The sequence below is a fragment of the Ranitomeya imitator genome, chromosome 6 (genome assembly GCF_032444005.1).
Source record: "Ranitomeya imitator isolate aRanImi1 chromosome 6, aRanImi1.pri, whole genome shotgun sequence".
NCBI classification, from domain to species: Eukaryota; Metazoa; Chordata; class Amphibia; order Anura; family Dendrobatidae; genus Ranitomeya; species Ranitomeya imitator.
In genome coordinates, this window is record NC_091287.1 from 112,194,869 (window position 1) to 112,218,389 (window position 23,521).

General features: G+C 41.2%; 1 protein-coding gene across 2 annotated transcripts in view; it reads right to left on the reverse strand.

The window, feature by feature from the left end:
• Positions 1-23,521, reverse strand: part of NEK10 (NIMA related kinase 10) — a 337,168-nt gene that overhangs the window by 203,642 nt on the left and 110,005 nt on the right. For both annotated transcript variants that reach the window (XM_069730006.1, XM_069730007.1), the window contains exons 12-15: positions 22,580-22,804; positions 20,133-20,272; positions 18,096-18,157; positions 8,683-8,766 (exon numbers count right to left, since the gene is read on the reverse strand). In XM_069730006.1, the coding sequence (XP_069586107.1) occupies positions 8,683-8,766; positions 18,096-18,157; positions 20,133-20,272; positions 22,580-22,804 (511 nt within the window). The remainder of the gene's footprint in view (positions 1-8,682; positions 8,767-18,095; positions 18,158-20,132; positions 20,273-22,579; positions 22,805-23,521) is intronic.

Genomic DNA, 23,521 nt, shown 5'->3' on the forward strand with positions numbered 1-23,521 from the left:
CTGACTCAGGCGCCATGTTGTAGTACATTATTTCAATAAAATAGCGCCGGAGTCAGTACACGTGCATACTGCGATCTCTGACGCCATTTTATTGAAGTAATGTACTACAATGTCAACATAGCAGTGCGCATGCATTGGCAACAGAGATAATGGCGACGGCAGGCACATGCATACTGCTATGTTGACGATGTAGTACGATTCTTCAATAAAATGGTGAACGAGTCAACGCATGCACATCTCGCGATATCCGGTGCCATTTTGTTGAAGACACTGTGTCTGCGAATTTGCATATACAGTGTCTTCAATAAAAAGGGCCGTGCCTGCGCAGTGTGGCGCCGGAGTTAGCACTACGGCGCCACACTGCGCAGGCACCGTCCATCCCAACTCCGGGCAGAATAACGCATCCAATGTTATATATAAGATACACAAAACACGTAAATATATTTCTAAAGGTGCTATTGACAAGAAATTCTTTAATTTTCACCAGATGTCTGTAATAACCCATCTAATCCATAAAGGCAAAGAAATCAAACCATAGCTGTCATTTATTAAGCAATGTGTAGTAACGAGAAATGCCACAGGGAAAAAGTATTGAACACGCTTACTGACATTAATTTAATACTGCGTACAAAAGCCTTTGTTGGTGATGACTGCTTCAATATACCTCCTTTATGAAGAAACTATTTGCATGCATTGCTCAGGTGTAGTGTTGAGCGATACCGTCCGATACTTGAAAGTATCAGTATCGGATAGTATCGGCCGATACCCGAAAAATATCGGATATCGCCGATACCGATATCCGATACCAATACAAGTCAATGGGACATCAAGTATCGGAAGGTATTCTCATGGTTCCCAGGGTCTGAAGGAGAGGAAACTCTCCTTCAGGCCCTGGGATCCATAGGGATGTGTAAAATAAAGAATTAAAATAAAAAATATTGATATGCTCACCTCTCCGGCGGCCCCTGGACATCACGCTGCTAACCGGGAGGCTTCTTTGTTTAAAATGCGCGCCTTTAGGACCTGCGAATGACGTCCCGGCTTCTGATTGGTCGCGTGCCGCCCATGTGACCGGCACGCGACCAATCAGAAGCCGGGACGTCATTCGCAGGTCCTAAAGGCGCGCATTTTAAACAAAGAAGCCTCCCGGTTAGCAGCGTGATGTCCAGGGGCCGCCGGAGAGGTGAGCATATCAATATTTTTTATTTTAATTCTTTATTTTACACATCCCTATTGATCCGATACCGATACCCGATATCACAAAAGTATCGGATCTCGGTATCGGAATTCCGATACCGCAAGTATCGGCCGATACCCGATACTTGCGGTATCAGAATGCTCAACACTACTCAGGTGTTATTTTGGCCCATTCTTCCACACAAACACTCTTCCAATCCTGAAGGTCCTGTGGGCTCCTTCTATGAACTGTGAATGTTAATTTATTCCATACATTTTCTATTGGATTCAAGTCAGAAGATTGGCCATTCTAGCAGCTTTATTTTCTTTCTCTGAAACCAGGTTATGAGAAATTAGTTTTTGGAACACTGTCTTGCTGAAATGTCCAACCTCGTTTCATCTTCATGATCCTGGTAGATGGCAGCAGATTTTTATCACGAATGTCTTGGCACATTTGTCCATTCATTCTTCTTTCAATTACATGATATTTTGACAGTGCAGTATGCTGAAAAACAGCCTCACACCATGATGTTCCCACCTCCAAACGTCACTGCTGCTATGGTGTTTTAACATAGTATGTATAATGGCATCCAAAGAGTTCAAATTTTGTCTCTTGTGACCAGACTATATTCTCCCAGTATTTCACAGGCTTATCTAAATATTATTGAGTAAACTTTAAATATGTTTGAACATGCTTTTTGCTCAGCAATGGAGTCTTGCGTAGTGAGGTGAGCATGCACACAGGCCATGTAGGTTAAAGGGAACCTGTCAACAGGATTGTACACAGTAACCTACAGACAGTGTCAGGTCGGCGCCGTTATATTGATTAAAATGATACCTTGGTTGATGAAATCTGTCTTTTTTTTAAATATATATAATATTCATTATGAAAACTAGGGGGCAGGTAAGGGTGGGATCAGTGACCTGTCAGAAGCAATACTGGTGAATACCTAATCAGATCACCACATGAAGACCCCCACACAGGCCGCCCCGAAGCACGAGCATATCATTAACTGAAAATAAAGATTACACAACAACCACAAGACGGATTTCATCAACCAAGGTTTCATTTTAACCAGTATAACGGTGCCGACCTGACACTGTCTGTAGGTTACTCTGCACAATCCTGCTGACAGGTTCAATTTAAGTGCATTACTTATTGTTTTCTTTGAAACAGTTGTACCTGCTGGTTCTGGGTCTTTCTGTAGCTCTCCACAGGTGGTGCATGGCTCTTGGACAACTCTTCTGATAATTCTTTCACTCCACTGTCTGAAATATTGCATCTGGTCATGGCTTGTTTATTGTGAAATTATATTGTTTCCACTTCTGGATTATCGCCCAATAGTGCACACTGGCACCTTCAATAGTTTAGAAATTCTTCGGTCAATGCCATCAATGTGTTTTGCAACAATAGAGTTGCGAAGGTCTTAGACAGCTCACTGGTTTTACCCATCATGAGATCTAATTATAGGCCATCAGTTGAACCATTATTTTTCACAAAGTGGCAGGGCTGCTTTCTAATTACTGATAGGTGACGTCACCGCTGTGCTCTGCTTTCACTTTACGGCCGGCAGTCAGTCAGTGCGGGAAAGCAGACGGCAAGGGACCTGACGGACACCGGAATGTAAGTATGTACTGTTTTTTTTTTTTACATTTACGATGGTAACCAGGATAAACATCGGGTTACTAAGCACGGCCCTGCGCTTAGTAACCCGATGTTTACCCTGGTTACAAGCGAACGCATCGCTGGATCGGTGTCACACACACTGATAGAGCGATGACAGCGGGAGATCCAGCGACGAAAGAAAGTTCCAAACGATCTGCTACGACGTACGATTCTCAGCAGGGTCCCTGATAGCTGCTGCGTGTCAGACACAGCGATATCGTATGGATATCGCTGGAACGTCACGGATCGTACCGTCATAGCGACAAAAGTGCCACTGTGAGACGGTACCCTTAGGATAAAAGCCAAATTGAGATTCTGATTTAGAATTTTTGACTTGGAAAATCGGTGATGTGTTCTGGCATTGTAACTCAGTCACCCTTACTTGAACACAATACCAGGAACAGCCGCTTGCCAAAAAATTATGCCATGGGATGCACCACTCTTCTAATCAACATATTGCAGAAGAAGTGGTATTTGGACCCTCTAGTTTCTCATAGGTTTAGTGTTATAATTTTGATATGATAACATGAAATCCACAGTGATATTAAGTCATAAAACATTTTTGGAAAATCGCTTTATGTTGCAGGTGACATAATAGTTTTATAAATAGGAGATTTTAATTACATTGCAAAACATTTCTATAAAATTATTTTATTATTATATAGATATGACCTTGACACGTGTAGTCTTCATAATTATATGAACATTACTAGTTAACATAAATTGATAGGGTATAAAAGCTTTTGGCATTATTTATATTTGGGGGATTTATTTATAGGTATGAAATTAGTGACACTTCTTGAACTTGTGCCAAAGTACAAATAATCAGCATTGCTGTTGATGGTTGAAAAAAGGCTCAGTGAACATAACCTCTATATGACAGATGCTGGATGAATAAATTACTTCCCTTTCTTAGCCTGAGGTGCCTATGGGTTGAAATATGAAGCTCGTCTACTTTGTGGATCTCAACCACAGACCATATGAATTTCTGATGACTGTCACTATTCTAGCTGGTTAGATGTAGATATTTATGTGGATAGAGCCACTTTTCAGAGAGAATATTAAACATAGAACAGTACACAGATGAAGCATCGTGGTAGAATTTAGCAATGGCAAAGCCTAAAACATTGAGGCAGAGAAACAGATGTAAGCTACAATATAACAAATTGTAATCAATAATGTATATAGTCGATCTAATTGTCAGCAAGCATAAAGGGATTTTTCTAGTTCCATTGCCTGGTTTTACTTTAAATAACCATTTTCTTACCTTACTTATTATTATTTATTTTAAAGCACCTTTAATGAGAGGTCACTATATCTAACCCCAATTCCAAATAAGTTTGGACGCTATGTGAAAAAGAAAAAAAAACAAGAATGCAACGATTTGGAAAGCTCACATAACCATTTCTGTTTTCACAACAGAAGTTGAAAGTTAGACATTTTTTCATTTAATTTGAAAAAATTAACTAATTTTGAAGGCAGGAACACATTTAAAAAAATGTTGTGATGAGGTTAACAAAATGCTGGAAAAGTTAAGTGATATTAATAAAAAACAGCTGGGCAGTCAAGTGCATAAAATTAGAATATTAGAGAGGCATAGTCTCTCAGAAGAAAACATGGTCAGAGATTGACCAGTCTGGGACAGCTGTGTGGGACCATTTCCAAAAAAAGGTTCTATAATGTTAAATTACAAAATTGTTGACTAACCCACCATCTACAGTATAAAATGTCATCAAAAAACTCAGTTATTCTGGAGCAATCCATACGAACAAAGGAAAAGGCAAACAGTCAATATTAAATGCTCGTGATCTGAAAACAGGCGTGATTCGGTCATGTAATAAGGCTCAGGAATACTTCCAAAAATCTAAAATCTACAAATGCAAGTTAAAGCTCTATTATGTAAAGAAGAATATATTACTTATTATTATAATATTTGTTATTATTATATTAAGACAGAAAAGCTGCTGTCTTCTCCGGTCCAGAGCTCTTTTATAATGGACGAAGGTGAAATGGAAAACTGGTCTGTGGTCAGATGAATCAAAATTTGAAGTTCTTCATGGAAACTATGGACACCATGTTGTGTGGCATCAAGAAGAAAAGGACTGTCCAGCTTGAACTAGTGCACAGTTAAAAAGCCACCATCTCTGATGATATGGTGGCTGTATTCGTGCCTATAGACTGTGCAGCTTACACATCTTGAAAGGCATTAATGTTGAGTATTATAGAGGTGTTAGAACAACAAATAATATCTTCCAGATAAAAGGCTATTTCAGGGAAGGCCTTGTATATTTCACAAGACATGACTAAACCCTATACTGCATCCATCAGTACAGCATGGCTCTGCAGAAGCAGTTCAGGGAAGAAATGTCCGCAGCAGTCCAGAGCGTTCTTCAATATAAAAGATTTGGTACATTGTGAAACAAAAAATCTAGTGTGGAAGACTTAGGACTGTTGAGCAGCTACAATCCTATTTTTTGGGGGAAATATAAAAGTTCAAATCACCCCCTTTTTGCTCCATTCAAAATAAAACAATAAAAAAATACAAATATTTGGTATCACCGGGTTTAGAATTGCCCAATCTATCAAAATAATTGATCTGATCGGTAAACAGCGTAGCGATAAAAAAGAAACAAAACGCCAGAATTACTTTTTTTGGCCGAAATAAAATGCAAAAATGGGCGATCAAAACATCGTATCTACCCCAAAATGTTATCAATAAAAATAGCAGCTTAGTGCGCAAAAACTAAGCCCTCACCCAGCCCCAGACCACAAAAAATGTAGACGCTGCAGGTCTAGGAATATGGCGGATTTTTTTCTTTTTTCCTTTTTTTTTTTTTTTAACAAACTTTTGGATTTTTTTTTCACCAGTTAAATAAAAAAGAATCTTTACATGTTCGGCATGTACAAACTCGTAATGACCTGGAGAATCATAATGGCAGTTTTAGCATTTATTGAACATGGTAAAAAAAAAAAAATTGTGGAATTGAACATTTTTTGCAATTTCACCGCACTTGAATTTTCTTTACCGTTTTCCAGTACACGACATGGTAAAACCAATGGTGTGGTTCAAAAGTACAACTCGTCCTGCAAAAATCAAGACCTCACATGGCTGTATTGACATAAAAATAAAAAAAATAATGGCTCTGGGAACAAGGGGAGCAAAAAACGGAAACACAAAAACAGAAAAACCCAAAGTGGTGAAGGATTGCTTGGATGTTTATAGTTTATGGCCTGTCCAGAAGTAGATAAAGAAAATCTGACAAGAGATTATTGCTGTCTCAACAATAGGAAGCATGAATAAAAGACTGTATGCATTAATAGAGTGTGTATGTTTTATTTGGAAATAAAAACATATCTTAATAAAAGTCAGATGACAAGTCGAAAAGGCTTGTCTCCAACAGCTTGTCTCCAACAGCTTCTCCCCACCCAGCTTCCTTAGACTGACAGATCTCTCCACATACAGGGAAAGACCTATCAGTCAATGGGAGCTGGGTAAGGAGAAGCTGCTGGGGACCTGTATCTTGGACTAGTATTTGAAAAGCCATCCAGGGATCATGCATCTCCAAGTATGTTTTCTCTAAAACGCTGCAACAATTCAAAATAAAACATACCCGTCTGCAATAACACAGCCGATGTTTGATTTAGGTTCCCTTTAATCAAAGAGTCCCTATATTAGCTACATGACCAATTCAAGAATAAATTAAATTGTATACCCATAAACATTTTTAGCTAAACTATGAATATGTGGGAGCTCCTGCGAAGGTGCTTACTCACTTGAATTTGTAGTGGCTGTTTTTTAGAAATTATTAAAGAAGCACTCCCATCAGCGTTTTTATCCTTTTAATATACTGCAATCATATTATATAGCACCATGTACATACAATTTCTCATTTTGCCTTTCTATCTAGATAATTCTTCTCTTTTCCATTAAGTGAAGAACATCACGTGATTAAAAAACAGACTTGCCAAATCCTTCTAAACTCTATGTAGAAAAAGGAAGTCTCTTTTGTCTACACGAGTCATCCTCCTCTTCAACTCTTGATTCAAATGCTCCAATCCTCACCCCTGCAACTTTGCAGTGATGACTCGTGCAGGGAAAAGAGACCTCCTGTTTCTACAAAGAGCTTAGAAGGATTCAGCTAGTCTGTTTTTAAACACGTGATGTCAAAGACTTAATGTAAAAGAGAACAATTAGCTGGGTAAAAGGGCAAAATGAGCAATTGTGAGTACACAGTGCTATATAATATGATGATAGCAATATATTACGAGGATAAAATCTTTGATGGGAGTGCTTCTTTAACCAAATACCAATAAACCCTGCACTTCATTTTGGGCAAGTCTGAATATGGAGATTACCAGGCCTTTACCATATCCTGTTTTGCAGGGACATTTTTCAACATTTTTTTCAAAAATATCTCTTTAAAAACAACATCTACCAGAGGTTTTTCCTTACATTAACCCCTTACCGGCATCGGACGTACTATACCGTCCGATGCCGGCTCCCCTGCTTTGATGCAGGGCTCCGCGGTGAGCCCGCACCAAAGCCGGGACATGTCAGCTGTTTTGAACAGCTGACATGTGCCTGTAATAGGCGCGGGCAGAATCGCGATCTGCCCGCACCTATTAACTAGTTAAATGCCGCTGTCAAACGCAGACAGCGGCATTTAACTACCGCTTCCGGCCGGGCGGCTGGAAATGACGTCATCGCCGACCCCCGTCACATGATCGGGGGTCGGCGATGCTTGTGAATGGTAACCATAGAGGTCCTAGAGACCTCTATGGTTACTGATTGCCCGTCGCTGTGAGCGCCACCCTGTGGTCGGCGCTCACAGCACACGTGCAATTCTGCTACATAGCAGCGATCAGCAGATCGCTGCTATGTAGCAGAGCCGATCATGCTATGCCTGCTTCTAGCCTCTCATGGAGGCTATTGAAGCATGGCAAAAGTAAAAAAAAAAAGTTTAAAAAAATGTGAAAAAAATAAAAAAAACATAAAAGTTTAAATCACCCCCCTTTCGCCCCAATCAAAATAAATCAATAAAAAAAAATCAAATCTACGCATATTTGGTATCGCCGCGCTCAGAATCGCCCGATCTATCAATTAAAAAAAAGTATTAACCTGATCGCTAAACAGCGTAGCGGGAAAAAAATTCGAAACGCCAGAATTACGTTTTTTTGGTCGCCGCGACATTGCATTAAAATGCAATAACGGGCGATCAAAAGAACGTATCTGCACCGAAATGCTATCATTAAAAACGTCATCTCGGCACGCAAAAAATAAGCCCTCAACCGACCCCAGATGATGAAAAATGGAGACTCTACGAGTATCGGAAAATGGCGCAATTTTTTTTTTTTTTTTTTAGCAAAGTTTGGAAATTTTTTTCACCACTTAGATAAAAAATAACCTAGTCATGTTTGGTGTCTATGAACTCGTAATGACCTGGAGAATCATAATGGCAGGTCAGTTTTAGCATTTAGTGAACCTAGCAAAAAAGCCAAACAAAAAACCAATGTGGGATTGCATTTTTTTTGCAATTTCACCGCACTTGGAATTTTTTTCCCGTTTTCTAGTACACGACATGCTAAAACCAATGATGTCGTTCAAAAGTACAACTCGTCCCGCAAAAAATAAGCCCTCACATGGCCAAATTGACAGAAAAGTAAAAACGTTATGGCTCTGGGAAGGAGGGGAGCGAAAAACGAACACGGAAAAACGAAAAATCCCCCGGTCATGAAGGGGTTAAGACCTGTATAAGAACCCATTATGTGGTAGGACCCTAATTAAATCAATGAATAATATCATAATGTGTGCAAAATGTAAAAATGGTTTACAATCTTACCTGTAATATTGTACATTTGCTTTTAATACAGTCATGTTGTCTGCTTGGTAAAATCAGCATACCAATAATGTAAACACCATTCTCCTACAGAGGATACAAGGAGACATTCATCTGCTTTAGAAAACAATACTTTCAAATAAAAGTTAAAAAAAGACAGTTAGGCCCCCTTCATATGTCAGTGTCTGCTGTATGTCTGTCATTCGTTTTCACACATACTAGACACATGTACAAGCGCACACCCATTATAATCTATGTTGAAACCCTCAGCAAGTCTGATTATCAAGAATAGAGGGGTCCAAACACTGTATTTTTTAATTATTGAAATAAATAATAAAAAAAAAAACGGCATGGGGTCTCCCCCCATTTTTGACAACGAGCCTTGCTAAAGCAGACAGCTGAGGGATGGTATTCTCAGGCTGGTAAGGGGCCATGGATATTGGGCCCATCAGTCTAAAAAAAGGGAGCCCGTAGCCGCCCATAAAAGGCGCATCTATTAGATGCGCCAATTCTGGCGCTTTCCCTGGCTCCTCCCACTTGCCCTGTAGCGATAGCAAGTGGGGTTCATATTTGTGGGGTTCATGTCACCTTTGTATTGTCAGGTGACATCAAGCCCACAGGTTAGTAATGGAGAGGTCTATAAGACACCTATCCATTACTAATCCTATAGTTATATGGTAAATACACAGCCAGAATAAAGTCTTTTAATTGAAATAAAACAAAACACACTTTTACTTTTTTATTTAAAAATAACCTAACACATATCCCACCGAAGCCCTTGTCTCCTGTAATAAAACAATAAAAAACAACAATATCCCTCACCTGTCTGTCGTTCTGTCCCACACCATAATCCATGTCTGGGGGATAAATAGGTTTCAATCTGAAGGGTGCCGAGATGTGACCGTCCAGGCTGAGAACCACTGGTGATTGAACTGCTGTGAGTGCAGCCCCAGTGACTAGCGGTGATGTCATCGAGGTTACTGCCGGTCACTGAGGCTGTGTTCCCAGCTGGCAAATGAACTGCGGTGACCTCTGCACCATGAGAAAAAGACTCCCAGTGCAGAGGCGAGTTCACTGCAGTGAAATTCTTACTGTGAACTGCGGTGAACTCGCCTCTGCACTGTGAGATCTACACCCCCCAAGTTCCTTACCAGTGTGTTGTCTCACTTCTTTTTACATGTTTTTATATGTATTTTGCAATAAATAAAAATTGTTCTTTTTAATCTGGTCCTTGTTTAAAGCTTTTTCTTTGGTAGCTTATTATTTAGCTTGATGGCCTTTACAATTTAGTGTATGATAATTTTTGGTGTATATATGTATTTATTAGGTAATACATGTACAGTAAGCTACAAATGCAAGGCATAAATTCTATATCTCATGGATATCTATTTATTTATATACAGTATCTATCTATATATTTGCACATCTTTAAGACATAAAAATCTAATTTCTTTTATGCATTCTATTCTGGTACGTGTCAGACGGACGACACACGTATGTCACACGGACCGCACACTGATGGTCAACACATACACACGAATGGCACACGGACGGTCAACAGAAAACCACACGGATTGTATAAACTGACCATATCACACGTACGTTTTTTTTAAGTAGACATGTCAAGAGGGCCTTGATTTTGTTCAAATAAAGGAACATATTTGGTAACCTTTTCCTTAATTAGCCATAAAATAGTATCAATTTGGCAATATTTTGTTCCCCCATTGATTAGAAATTCCTATAATTGGTAATATATCACAGTGGAAAGTGCCATTATTTCAACAATGATCCTGAAAATTGAGCATCTAGACACGACGTAGGAACAAAGCCCTGTATAAAGAAGTTAGCAAATTTATTTTCTAAGTAGTATATGAATGTAAAGAGCTACAATTTAAAAATTGTTTTGCTTGCTATGGGTAATACCAATATTTTAGATGTGCACATATGTTTGCACAAGACATAGTCCTAGTGGTATCCTTATTAGGAGAAAATTTGTGATGATTTGGCAGCCTCTTTTCTGTTTACTTTGCAAATTTCATATTATAAAGTTAATAGATTTTTCTGGGCTTGAGAACAAAGTTTGCATTTACTCTATTTGACTGTAAGGCTGCCGTCACACTATCAGTATTTGGTCAGTATTTTACATCAGTATTTGTAAGCCAAAACCAGGAGTGGGTGATAAATACAGAAGTGGTGCATATGTTTCTATTATACTTTTCCTCTAATTGTTCCACTCCTGGTTTTGGCTTACAAATACTGATGTAAAATACTGACCAAATACTGCTAGTGTGACAGCAGCCTAAAGCTTTGACTCCTCACAGCGTGCACACTGCACATTGTTAGGATTTTCTGGTGTTGATGGCAAGAGCAGGCTGCCACTAGACCACAAGTATGCGATCTGCATACATACAGTCACATGCAGACTAGCTGTACTCGGGACTCACTCAATTCACTGGTACTGAGAAAGGCCATGCACATCTAGTCAGAATGTGGCCAAAAGTATGCACATCGCAAACTTGCAGTTACGTTATGTGATTGTCCGCTGTCACTGGAGAATCCTGAGGCCAGTCTCACACGTCCAGATTTTTCCGGTACATTAAGAAACGGTCCTGGAGCTATCCGTATCCGTGTGTGCACTTAGGCCATCCGTATGTCATCCGTGTGCTGTCGGTGTGTCCGTGTTTCTCGTCCGTGTGCTGTCCGTGTGCTGCCCGTGTGCTGTCCGTGTAATGAAACAATTTGTTTCAATTTTAACCCTATGACTTTAAAAAAAAGCACACGGACAGCACACGGACGGCATCCGTGTGAGGTACGTGTTTACACGCACCCATTGACTTTAATGGGACCATGTGATCCGTGCGCTCCCATGTACAATGACATGTCTCTGTGTTTTGCACACGGACACACGGTCCGTGAAAACACGCTGACATCTGCAGAGACACATTTATTTTAATATGTCTACGTGCGTCAGTTTCTCCGGTACGTGAGGAAACTGTCACCACACGTACCAGAGCCACTGACGTGTGAAACCGGCCTAACAGTGTGTGATGCAAGTACTGTGAGGATTCATTAGTCTGTGGTCACATAGACCTGGACAACTCTTTTAATCAAAACATTAAAAAAAAAATATATATATATATATATATATATATATGAAAGTTTCTCGTAAAATCTTTTATTTCATTCAGTGTGGTTTTTGTAAATAATATATACGAATTAATAATTAGGCTACTTTCACACTAGCGTCGGAATCTCCCCGTCGCAATGCGTCGGGGAGAGATTCCGACGCTAGCGTTTAACGCATTGCACAATGGAGGCAGCGGATGCATTTCTCCGGCGCATCCGCTGCCCCATTGTAAGGTGCGGGGAGGTGGGGGCGGAGTTCCGGCCGCGCATGCGCGGTCGGAAAAAGCGGTCCGTCTGGAGCAAAAAACGTTACATGTAGCGTTTTTTGCTGCCGACGGTCCGCAGAAGCACGACACATCCGTCGCACGACGGATGCGACGTGTGGAAATCCGTCGCAATGCGTCGTTAATACAAGTCTATGGGGGGAAAACGCATCCTGCAAGCACTTTTGCAGGATGCGTTTTTTCTGCAAAACGACGCATTGCAGCGGATTGCAGTTAACGCTAGTGTGAAAGTAGCCCTAACATAAATGGTTTGTATCGTTTTTATATTTGTTTACTCTAAATAAGTCCCAAAGATTGAGAGAATGGAAGTGAAGAGGACATGCTTCATAATCACAGCACACTAAAGTCTTATCTTGCAGCTTCATAAGCAAGTATGCTAAGAAACAGAGGCAAAAAAAACTAGAATGTGCATAGACACAGATCTAAAAATATTATTTTTCGATCTAGGAATATCTTAAATAGAATCTGTCAGTAAGATGAGCCCCACCCCAAACCGCGTACAAACCTTGTAGGTCACTACACTAACACCATTATATATTTGTATCTTTTATCTATCTAAATTAGTATTTTAACTCAAATGCACATGAGGTGTTACACACGTGGTCAAAATTGTTGGTACCCCTCGTTTAATGACAGAAAAACCCACAGAAATAACTTGAATCTGACAAAAGTAATAATAAATTTAAAAAATTAAAAATCTATGAAAATGAACAAATGAAAGTCAGACATTGCTTTTCAACCATGCTTCCACAGAATTAAAAATAAATCTCATGAAATGGGACTGGACAGAAATGATAGTACCCTTAATTTACCGTATTTTCCTGCGTATAAGACAACTGGGCGTATAAGACGACCCCCAACTTTTCCAGTTAAAATATAAAATCTTCTTAAAAGATGGGGGTCTTCTTATACACCGTGTGTCATCTTATAGGGCGAGTGACCAATGTGCATATGGTGGCGGGGAAGGGTCCCGATGACGAAAGAGAGGGGGCGTCTCACAGGGAAGGTGTAAGTGGAATATTCCCCTATTACCTCATTGTGGCAGCGGTGCTCTCTGTGCAGGGGGGGGCGGCAGCTCCTCTTTGTGCAGCGTGGGGGCTGTGTGCTAAGGGGCAGCGGCCGCGTATCTTTGTGCAGCATCGGGGCTCTGCCGGCATTTCAGATCTTGTCTCCCGAGATCTCGGGACGAGATCTAAATCTGAGCATGCGCCGCCCCCAGCAGCCATTTCCCTGGAGGCCACCGTATTGCAGCAATGGAGCTGCCGGTGCCCCTGGGCTTAGAGGAAATGCCGGCGGAGCCCTGACGCTGCACAAAGATATTCCGCCTCCGCCCCACAGCACAGAGCCCCCACGCTGCACAAAGAGGAGCCGCAACCTCCCAGAACAGAGACCCCATGCTGCACAAAGAGGAGCCGCCGCCGCCCCCCAGCACAGAGAGCATTGCTGCCACAATGAAATAATAGGGGGATACTCCACTTACACCTTCCCTATGAGACGCCCCCTCTCTTCATCATCAGGACCACTCCCCCCACCACCACCATATGCACATTGGTCCACACCCGCCCTATAAGACGACACGCGGCGTATAAGACAACCCCCGACTTTTAAGAAGATTTTCAGGGGTTAAAAGGTCATCTTATACGCCAGAAAATACGGTAATATTTTGTTGCACAACCTTTTGAGGCAATCACCGCAATCAATAGATTCATGTAACTGTCAATGAGACTTCTGCACCTCTCGACAGGTATTTTGGCCCACTTGTGAAAAGCAAACTGCTCCAGTTGTCTGTTTGAAGGTTGCCTTTTCCAGATGGCATGTTTCAGCTCTTTCCAAAGATGCTCAATAGGATTTAGGTCAGGGCTCATAGAAGGCCACTTCACCCATTCTTGGGTGTTTTTAACTGTGTGTTTTGGGTCATTATCCTGTTGCAAGACCCATGACCTGCGACTGCAACCAAGCTTTCTGATACTGGGCAGCACATTTCTCTCTAGAATCCCTTGACAGTCTTGAGATTTCATTGTACCCTGCACAGATTCTAGACACCCTGTGCCAGATGCAGCCCCAAACATAACAGAGCCTCCTCCATGTTTCACAGTAGTCCTTTTCTTGATATGCTTAATTTTTCCATCTGTGAACATAGAGCTGATGTGCCTTGCCAAAAGTTCATTTCTGTCTCATCTGTCCATAGGACATTTTCCCAGAAGCTTTGTGGCTTGTCAACATGTAGTTTGGCAAATTCCAGTCTGTCTTTTTTATGTTTTTTTTTTTTCAACAATGGTGCCCTCCTTGGTCATTTACCATGAAATCCATTTTGGTTCGTGCAACAACGGATGGTGCAATCTGATAATGATGTTCCTTGAGCTTGATGTTCACCTTTAATCTGTTTAGAAGTTTTCCTGGGCTCTTTTGTTACCATTCGTATTATCCGTCTCTTTGATTTGTCATCAATTTTCCTCCTGTGGCCACGTCCAAGGAGGTTGGCTACAACCCATGGATCTTAAATTTCTGAACAATATGTGTACCTGTAGTCACAGGAACATCAAGCTGCTTGGAGATGATCTTATAACTTTTACCTTTAACATGTTTGTCTATAATTTTCTTTCTAATCTCCTGAGACAACTCTTTCCTTCGCTTCCTCTGGTCCATGTTGAGTGTGATACACACCATGTCACCAAACAGCACAGTGAGTATCTGTAGCCCTATATACAGGCCCACTCACTGATTCCAAGATTCTAGACACCTGTGGTGCTAGTTAGTGGACACACCTTGATTTAACATGTCCCTTTTGTCACATTATTTTCAGGCTTACCATCATTTCTATCAAGACTTATTTCTTGAGTCTTATTTTTTGAAAAATTCTGTGGAAGCATGGTGGAAAAGCAATTTCTGACTTTCATTTGTTCATTTTCATAGATCTTTTATTTATTATTACTTTTGTCAGATTCAAGTTATTTCTGTGACCATTGTGGGTTTTTCTGTCATTAAACGAGGGTTACCAATAATTTTGACCCCATGTGTAGGTGCTCTGGATATGACAGAGCACTTTGCAAGCCTCTACCTCCCAAGCTTGTTTCCCCATCCCCCATCACAAACCACTTTAGCTTGATAGCCTAGCGTTTGGTTTACACAGACAGTGAGCAATCTTTAAAAAAGAGGCTGATGATTAATCCAGAAAAAAAATTGGGAGGAAGAGGGTTAGGAAGTGCACAGGCACTAAACACCACATTAACATATGAATTAAAACGCTAATGTCTAAGGAATACATAAAAGGATAAAAGATATAAAGGTTTTGAGGGATTTACATTTCAAAGATCTGCAAGCTCATATCTGTAGTTTGGGGAAAGGGTTAAGGTACCGTCACACTAGACGATATCGCTAGCGATCCGTGACGTTGCAACGTCCTCGCTAGCGATATCGTCCAGTGTGACAGGCAGCAGCGATCAGGCCCCTGCTGGGAGATCGCTGGTCGGGGAAGAAAGTCCAGAACTTTATTTCGTCGCTGGACTCCCCGCAGACATCGCTGAATCGGCGTGTGTGACACCGATTCAGCGATGTCTTCACTGGTAACCAGGGTAAACATCGGGTAACTAAGCGCAGGGCCGCGCTTAGTAACCCGATGTTTACCCTGGTTACCAGCGTAAAAAAACAAACAGTACATACTTACATTCAGCTGTCTGTCCCTTGCCGTCTGGTTCCTGCACTGACTGCTGGCCGTAAAGTGAAAGCAGAGCACAGCCACAGCGGTGAGTCACCGCTGTGTGACTCACCGCTGTGCTGTGCTTTCACTTTCACTTTACGGCCAGCAGTCAGTGCAGGAACCAGACGGCAAGGGACAGACAGCTGAATGTAAGTATGTACTGTTTGTTTTTTTACGCTGGTAACCAGGGTAAACATCGGGTTACTAAGCGCGGCCCTGCGCTTAGTTACCCGATGTTTACCCTGGTTACCGGGGACCTCGGGATCGTTGGTCGCTGGAGAGCTGTCTGTGTGACAGCTCTCCAGCGACCAAACAGCGACGCTGCAGCGATCCGGATCGTTGTCGGTATCGCTGCAGCGTCGCTAAGTGTGACGGTACCTTTACTCTTATTGACAGATTCCCTTTAATATAATACAGATTTCTCTACAGGGTTTACTACTAGTGATGAGTGAATATACTCGTTACTCGCGATTTCTCGAGCATGCTCGGATGTCCTCCGAGTATTTTTTAGTGGTCGGAGATTTAGTTTTTCTTGCCGCAGGTGAATGATTTACATCTGTTAGCCAGCATAAGTTCATGTGGGGGTTGCCTGGTTGCTAGGGAATCCCCACATGTACTTATGCTGGCTAACAGATGTAAATCATTCAGCTGCGGCAAGAAAAACTAAATCTTTGAGCACTAAAAAATACTCAGAGGACCCCCGAGAATGCTCAAGAAATTGGAAATTGTCATGTCAAATGTCTGTTTGGCATCACCATTCTGGCATCTGGAGGTGTGCTGTGTTTCTGGGGGGGAGGAATTGTCATGTTCCGTATGTTTTATTCTTTTATTTCTATGTGTTTTAGTGGTTTCATTTATAGATAACAGCCCTCTTACAACCACAGTAATTCTTTGGGTAGGGGTGGAGAGGATGACGTGACACCTCTCTAGAGACCCCTGTTGTTCTAAATGTATGAAAATGTACTGTACTGTATGTGTTATCCTCTGGGAGGTTTCAGTTCATGTTGTCAGGGGTGACAAGGTTAACTGCAGGGCTGGCCCATGGTTGGGGAGGAGTAATAAGGACCTGTGTGTTAGTTCTTGGGAGTTAGTTGTTATTGAGCTGGAGACAAGAAAGGACACCCTCTGAGGAAAGCGATCATCATTGGGTGTGTCTGTGGGAAGAGACCAGGAAAAGGGAGCACGTTTCAGCAAGAGATCGTCAAAAGTAGCGGTGTTCTTCCTTAAGCAGTCAAATTGAGCTACCTATAGCAAGAGAACTTTAGGAACGTCTTTAGTGTTTACCAAACCTGGAATCTGCTGTTAGCAAGGCAGTGTCAGCTAGGCTGGGGTCACATTTAGTAAGGAGGTAGCGGGTGGAGCTTTCTTACGTAGTGCTCAGGAAGTGTAGTTGGAGTGTAGTGGTCCCACACATCGACCTGTGTGGCACTATACTGGGAAGATGTCCTCAGCTTAAACTGCAGATCTACAGTTCATCACAAGCTCTGTGTCGCCATCCAGAACCACTAACAATGTTCCACTGTATTGTGCAGAAGAGAACAGCAAGCATATTTCCTGCTACCCTCTGTACATACATTTTATTGTCAATAAAAAGGATTTTATTTTTACCAAGTTATCTGGTTTCCTCATTGTGCGTGTAAAGGGGTCTGATGCCGCACAAATTGTGGCAGAGCTGAACCTGAAGGTGTCCACAGCAACAACTCAATCACACACACAGACCGGACCCCGTTTTTATGGAGTGTGCCATTGCGTGGAAGATGAGTACCTCGCTCATGGCTACAGCCCTGCACCACTTTTCACTTTTATACCACTAATTTGTGTATTACTTCATGAGAATACTCGAGTCCTTGTTCCTGAGTGTAAACTAAATCTGTGCCTATATATAATTTCCATGGTTTTAATAATATTTCGGCTCATTCCAATTTAAAAAATAAATATTTTTCCCTGACAGGTGCGTATACAGTCATTTCGATCTCTGTGCTAAAAATTAAGCTGGGTAAAATTATATCATGAAACTATTCAGAATACTGGATCTATGAAAAGAAGAAAAAGTAAAAGGGCTCTGTAAATCTAACAGATGCTGTGTTAACAAGTCCCAAAAAGTGTGAAACAGGTTGCTTCTAGTTTTCTGTTTTTTTTTGGAAATTTGTCATTGACTTTTATTGAAGGAAAGCCATTTGTAACTGTAAAAATGTCTGCTTGATAAAAAAATGTTCTGCATTTATAGAGAAGAGAAATGCATAATTTAAGACAAACGTTTAAAACTTTCCAACCAGAAACCTTGCAGAGAAATATGACTATGACTGTACCTGAACTACTTGATGAGCGTTTGTATCATTGAGCACAAGTTCAGTAAGCGCTGCACAGCAAGCTGGAATGAGAAAGAGAAGTGTTTGCTAATTTACATTCAGATTAGCTGCAATAATGGCTTCGTATTTTGGTAGGGAGACAAAACACAAATTGCTTATGCAGAATTATGTTAAAAAAAATTGTTTAGGTCACTGATAGAGTTACAGTATGCTCACATGGAGTTTTTGAATGTTAATTTTTTTGGCTGAAAAATCCACATAAAAAAATTACTTTGAAAACCTAAGACGCCAATGTATTAAACAGTTTGCGATAGAATTTTGACGTAAAGCTGCTTGAAATTTCGCAATTTTTTTTATGCAACTCCTAGTTGCGCAAAAAATTTACAACTTTTGGCATTTTTTAAAAATCTGGTCATAAGTTTTTTATTTTTTTATGCCATGGAGCTTTTTTTTTCAGCAGAAATGCCTCAAGGTTTGACATGTTTCTTTTTTCTACATGAAAAAATCACACGTACAGGAGCATGTACACTAAAGGAGTATGTTTCCATTGAAATGAATAGGAAGCTCACAGAATAGTTTTTGAAGCTTTCTTCATGTGGATTTTAGAGCCAAAGTTCTCAAAAATCTAAGTAAAAAAACTCAGTGTGAACATACTCTCAAACAGTAATGTCTAAAACAGCTAACCAGATATAGGTTGAGTAGAGATAGATAATACTGTCTACCTTTAGCTATACAATACTTAAAAATTGCATACAAAATCAAAACCATAATTATTATTATTTTACATATTTTTTATCAATATAAAACCATTAAAGTGTGGAACTATGGGTGAGGGGTTGCAATGGTTGCGGTTGTACCTTGTATTTGCCTAGGTGTCACGCCGTAAGCGGCGTTAAAGGGGCAGGACGGCGTACTGGGATCCGCACCTGTCCCTACCACTTTAATGGGGCCCTGGCTTTCCCTTATCTTGGGGGTACCTATGATGGTTAGGAGGCCCGAGCCGCCAGCGTATCCCTGTCTCCTGTGCAGGCCCTATCAGTGGCCCCCTCTCCCCACAAAGGAGGTGGACTGCACCAGTGTAATAATACAACAAATCACAGGGTATAGAGACAAGGTAACTAAAAGTCTCAAACTCACCAAATGCTCACACAACTACAGGGGAAACACAGAGAAGGGAAGAGAAGGAATAAACTAGGAAGGAAAACAGGTTAAACATGCAACCAAAAACAGCAGACACCAATCTCTGTAAATAAACCTCCAACACCAACACTACGCTCCTTCAACCTCCAAGCCAGGCAGTAGAACTGATCACTGACAATAGCTGAAGTGAGGACTGGGTCTATATAGAGGATCAGATTACCAAATCCACTTTAGCTGAGAATGACCCAGATCTCAGCAACTCAGCAATAAGGTTAACTCCTGCACTGCTGGCACAAAGCAGCCTGGTCAAAATATAGGTGAAGAGCTTCTGTTCACTGTGTGTGAAAGAGGCCCAGAGCGCTGCGGTTCTCTGGAACCTCTCTGTCGCGGTAGCCCCGTGACACTAGGGAGCCCAAAAGGTCCTACAACCTAGTATGATGTGAGAAGTCATTTACAGATATTCCACACAGTCCTAGAAGCTTTATGTTACACCTGTACCAAAATAACACTGGAAATCCAGTCTACATTGTGAGATGGCAGGAGACCACTGACACTAGTGGTTGCCTGCTGCGGACATATGTTGCAGAAGGTACAGCAATGCTGGAGCCCTGTAAAAGTAGACTGGGGGGATTACGGAGAGGTGGAACTGGAGCAGTAGGGGCTTCAACAAGTAAATAATGACTATTTAGTAATTTCTCAGCATTACATACCTGTCCATTTGTTTTTTTATTCTGAAAAAGGACAACCAGAAAAGGTCACCTTCAAGATGACCAAAACGTCTCTCACCCAGATTTTCATTTTTTTCAACATTAGTTTTTGTAAATTATTTTACAAGCTGAAAACAAAGCCGTCTGCTACCCATTGCTCTTTCAACATGTACATGACAAATAACGTTACCCGCTTGAAGTGAAAGGGTATTTTCTTGTATTTCTCTGGGGCTCAAGTCTTCAGATAAGTAAAGATGTCGAATTCGTCCTGCAGCGTTTGCACTTGACAAGCTCCCAATGGAGGAGCGATCAGAAACTAGATACTGTTCCCTGGAAGAATGTAAAAGTGATATATTACAAAGGTTGTGATGTTCGGCAAGAGCATTTCTATGACAGTATGTAATGAATCACTGACCGATTCTGTGCAGATGTGAGACGTTAACATTTCTTATATTTTCAGATTTGAAAAAAGTCAGAATTTCTGAGCTTAGTTTGCTTTCAATCCATATTTGTAATGTTGTTTTGATAATTGTTTTAATAATAAAATTTGAAATTATCTTTTGAATATTTTTGATCTATACTGCTTGATAGTATGTTAGTTTTACATGAGAATCTCATTAACTGAAAACTGAAAATAAATATTAAACAACAACCACAAGACAGATTTCATCCACCAAGGTATCACTGTAATCAGTATAACGGCTCAGACCTGACACTTAATCTTAATCTTAATTTTATATTCAGGAGGCACTATGGCTTTAGTCAAGGGCTCCACTGAAGAATATTAGAAGAACTGACAGTTTCTGTTTCAACAATCAGGCCACGCATCTCAGTTTTGTGCAAGAGGCTAACCCAGGTGTCACATTGAAAAGGTGTGCCTCTCTACTTTTCCAGGGGTGTCACAAAGCTGAGAAGGTTGGAAACACTTGGTGAGTTAAGGTACCTTCACACATAACGATATTGTTAACGATATCGTTGCTATTTGTGACGTAGCAACGATATCGTTAATGAAATCGTTATGTGTGACAGCGACCAACGATCAGGCCCCTGCTGGGAGATCGTTGGTCCGCGAAGAAAGTCCAGAACTTTATTTCGTCGCTGGACTCCCTGGAGACATCGCTGGATCGGCGTGTGTGACACCGATCCAGCGATGTCTTCACTGGTAACCAGGGTAAACATCGGGTAACTAAGCGCAGGGCCGCGCTTAGTAACCCGATGTTTACCCTGGTTACCATGCTAAAAGTAAAAAAAAACAAACACTACATACTTACCTACAGCTGTCTGTCCTCCAGCGCTGCGCTCTGCACTCCTCCTGTACTGTCTGTGAGCCGGAAAGCAGAGCGGTGACGTCACCGCTCTGCTTTCCGGCTCCCAGACAGTACAGGAGGAGAGCAGAGAAGCAGAGCGCAGCGCTGGAGGACAGACAGCGGTAGGTAAGTATGTACGGTTTGTTTTTTTTTACTTTTAGCATGGTAACCAGGGTAAACATCGGGTTACTAAGCGCGGCCCTGCGCTTAGTTACCCGATGTTTACCCTGGTTACCGGCATCGTTGGTCGCTGGAGAGCGGTCTGTGTGACAGCTCTCCAGCGACCAAACAGCGACGCTGCAGCGATCCGGATCGTTGTCGGTATCGCTGCAGCGTCGCTAAATGTGAAGGGGCCTTTAGGCTATGTTCACATGTCCAGTAGTGATCTGTCAGAATGGACCCAGCAAGCAAAAAACTCACCAGTTAGCAATGGGAGAACAGTGGATGGCTAATGGATCCGTTTTTTGCTTTCTGGATCCATTACAAACAGAAAACAAATGGTGGGCTATTTAACTAATCCGATTTCCAAAGACATCAACATTCAACATTTAAAAAAATGGATCTAGTAGATCAGTTTTGAAAAACGGACTAAAAAGTTGTGTGTGCACAACTTTTTTGACAACGAATTTCTGCTAGATCCGTTCTAACAAATCACTACTGGACCTATCAACAAAGCCTAACTGCATTCAAAACTCTTGTCATTTCATAGAAACATTTCAAAACATTTAATCAGTAGCATTCTATGTGCTAATCCAAAGCTGAGCACCGCGTTCCTCCAGAACAGAAGGTGAGCAATCTATGAGCTATTACCAGTCACAGAGGACAGCAGTGCTTGGCTGAGTGATTCCACCTCCAAGTCTTCATTCAAACATCCGTGTTTAAACACATACATGAAAAAACTGTATCATTGTCATCAGTGTTTGGTCAGTGTGTCATCAGTGTTTTTCATAGATGGATAAATAAATTATAAAGCTTCTCCTATCCTTTGCAAAGTTCAACATGAATAGCACATGGACAGTACTCTGATGCCATCCGTGTGCTGTACGTGTTTTTCACGGACCACAGGCGTGGCACTTTTCATCCGGGATACAATGGACATGTCTCTGTGAGTTTTGCATAGACAAACAGTTCAGGAAAAAGCACAGACATGTGGCTATCTTCATAGACTTTAATAGATGTGTTCTAGCCGTGCAACATGGATACCTGGATGGAGCTTTAGTCAAAGTTTTATGAAAAATGTTACCGTTTAAAGAGGATATGTCAGTTCTCAAAATATGTACATTCACACTTTTTGGCAATTTGTCATTTCTGGAATGAATACTGCTTATACCCTTTTAAAATATGAAGCAGCTGTTTGATTCCTCCCCACGTCCGAATTTCCACACTGATTTCTGGATCTTCACAGATCTGAACCAAAATCCAGACAACGCTCCATAGCAGCTTTAGGTGGTCAGAGTGAAGCAAACTAAGCAAAGTGGGGACACCATCGTAAATCTTCACTTGTTCCTTAACGTCAGACTCTGAACACAGAAGACGTAGGAGCTCTGCTGAAAGCCTGCAGATTAAACAAACATATTCATCATGTTTTCATTTAAATTTACTTTGTGCCTCAAAAGTAAAAATAATGTTACACTGTAAGTAGTGTTTGTATTCATTGATTTTTTTTACTGCTATTTGCTATTACAAGAAAGATAAACGTGAAATAAAATGTAATATGGGGTGTAATTGGTCTATGGTAGTGTGAGGACTCAGTTCAGAAAGCTCTGCTAGCCAGCAATCAGAGCAAACCTCGAGTTGTCCTCCACCCCCTTATTGCCAGGCTTGTCTTTCTGTCAGACAAACCGCACCCTTAGGTAGCAGTTATTTGGTGAGGTGTCATCTTCACCTCCATCATCGTCATACTCCTCTACTGAGCATGGTACTCTAAGTACAACTCCTCCTCGCCTATCGAAACAACATCTATCCGTGGCCAATTGTATGGCGAGGAAACAACTGGACGCTTCCAATCATTCTCTGGTTTGTCAACTATACTTACGTTACCTTACCAACTTGTGGAGTTATCTGCATTTTGAGTAATGAGGGCGTGCACTCAGCCTTGCTGGAGTTATGAAGATACCATTATTTCTCATAGAAAGGGGTGTCCTCCCCCTATTTTCATGTGTAGGTGAACGTAGGCCGCTTTCTGGACTTGCCTTTGAGCACCAAAGTGCAATGCACTATAGATTCTTGTTGCAACAACTGTGGTAAGGGACAATGAATGAGTTTTCATTTA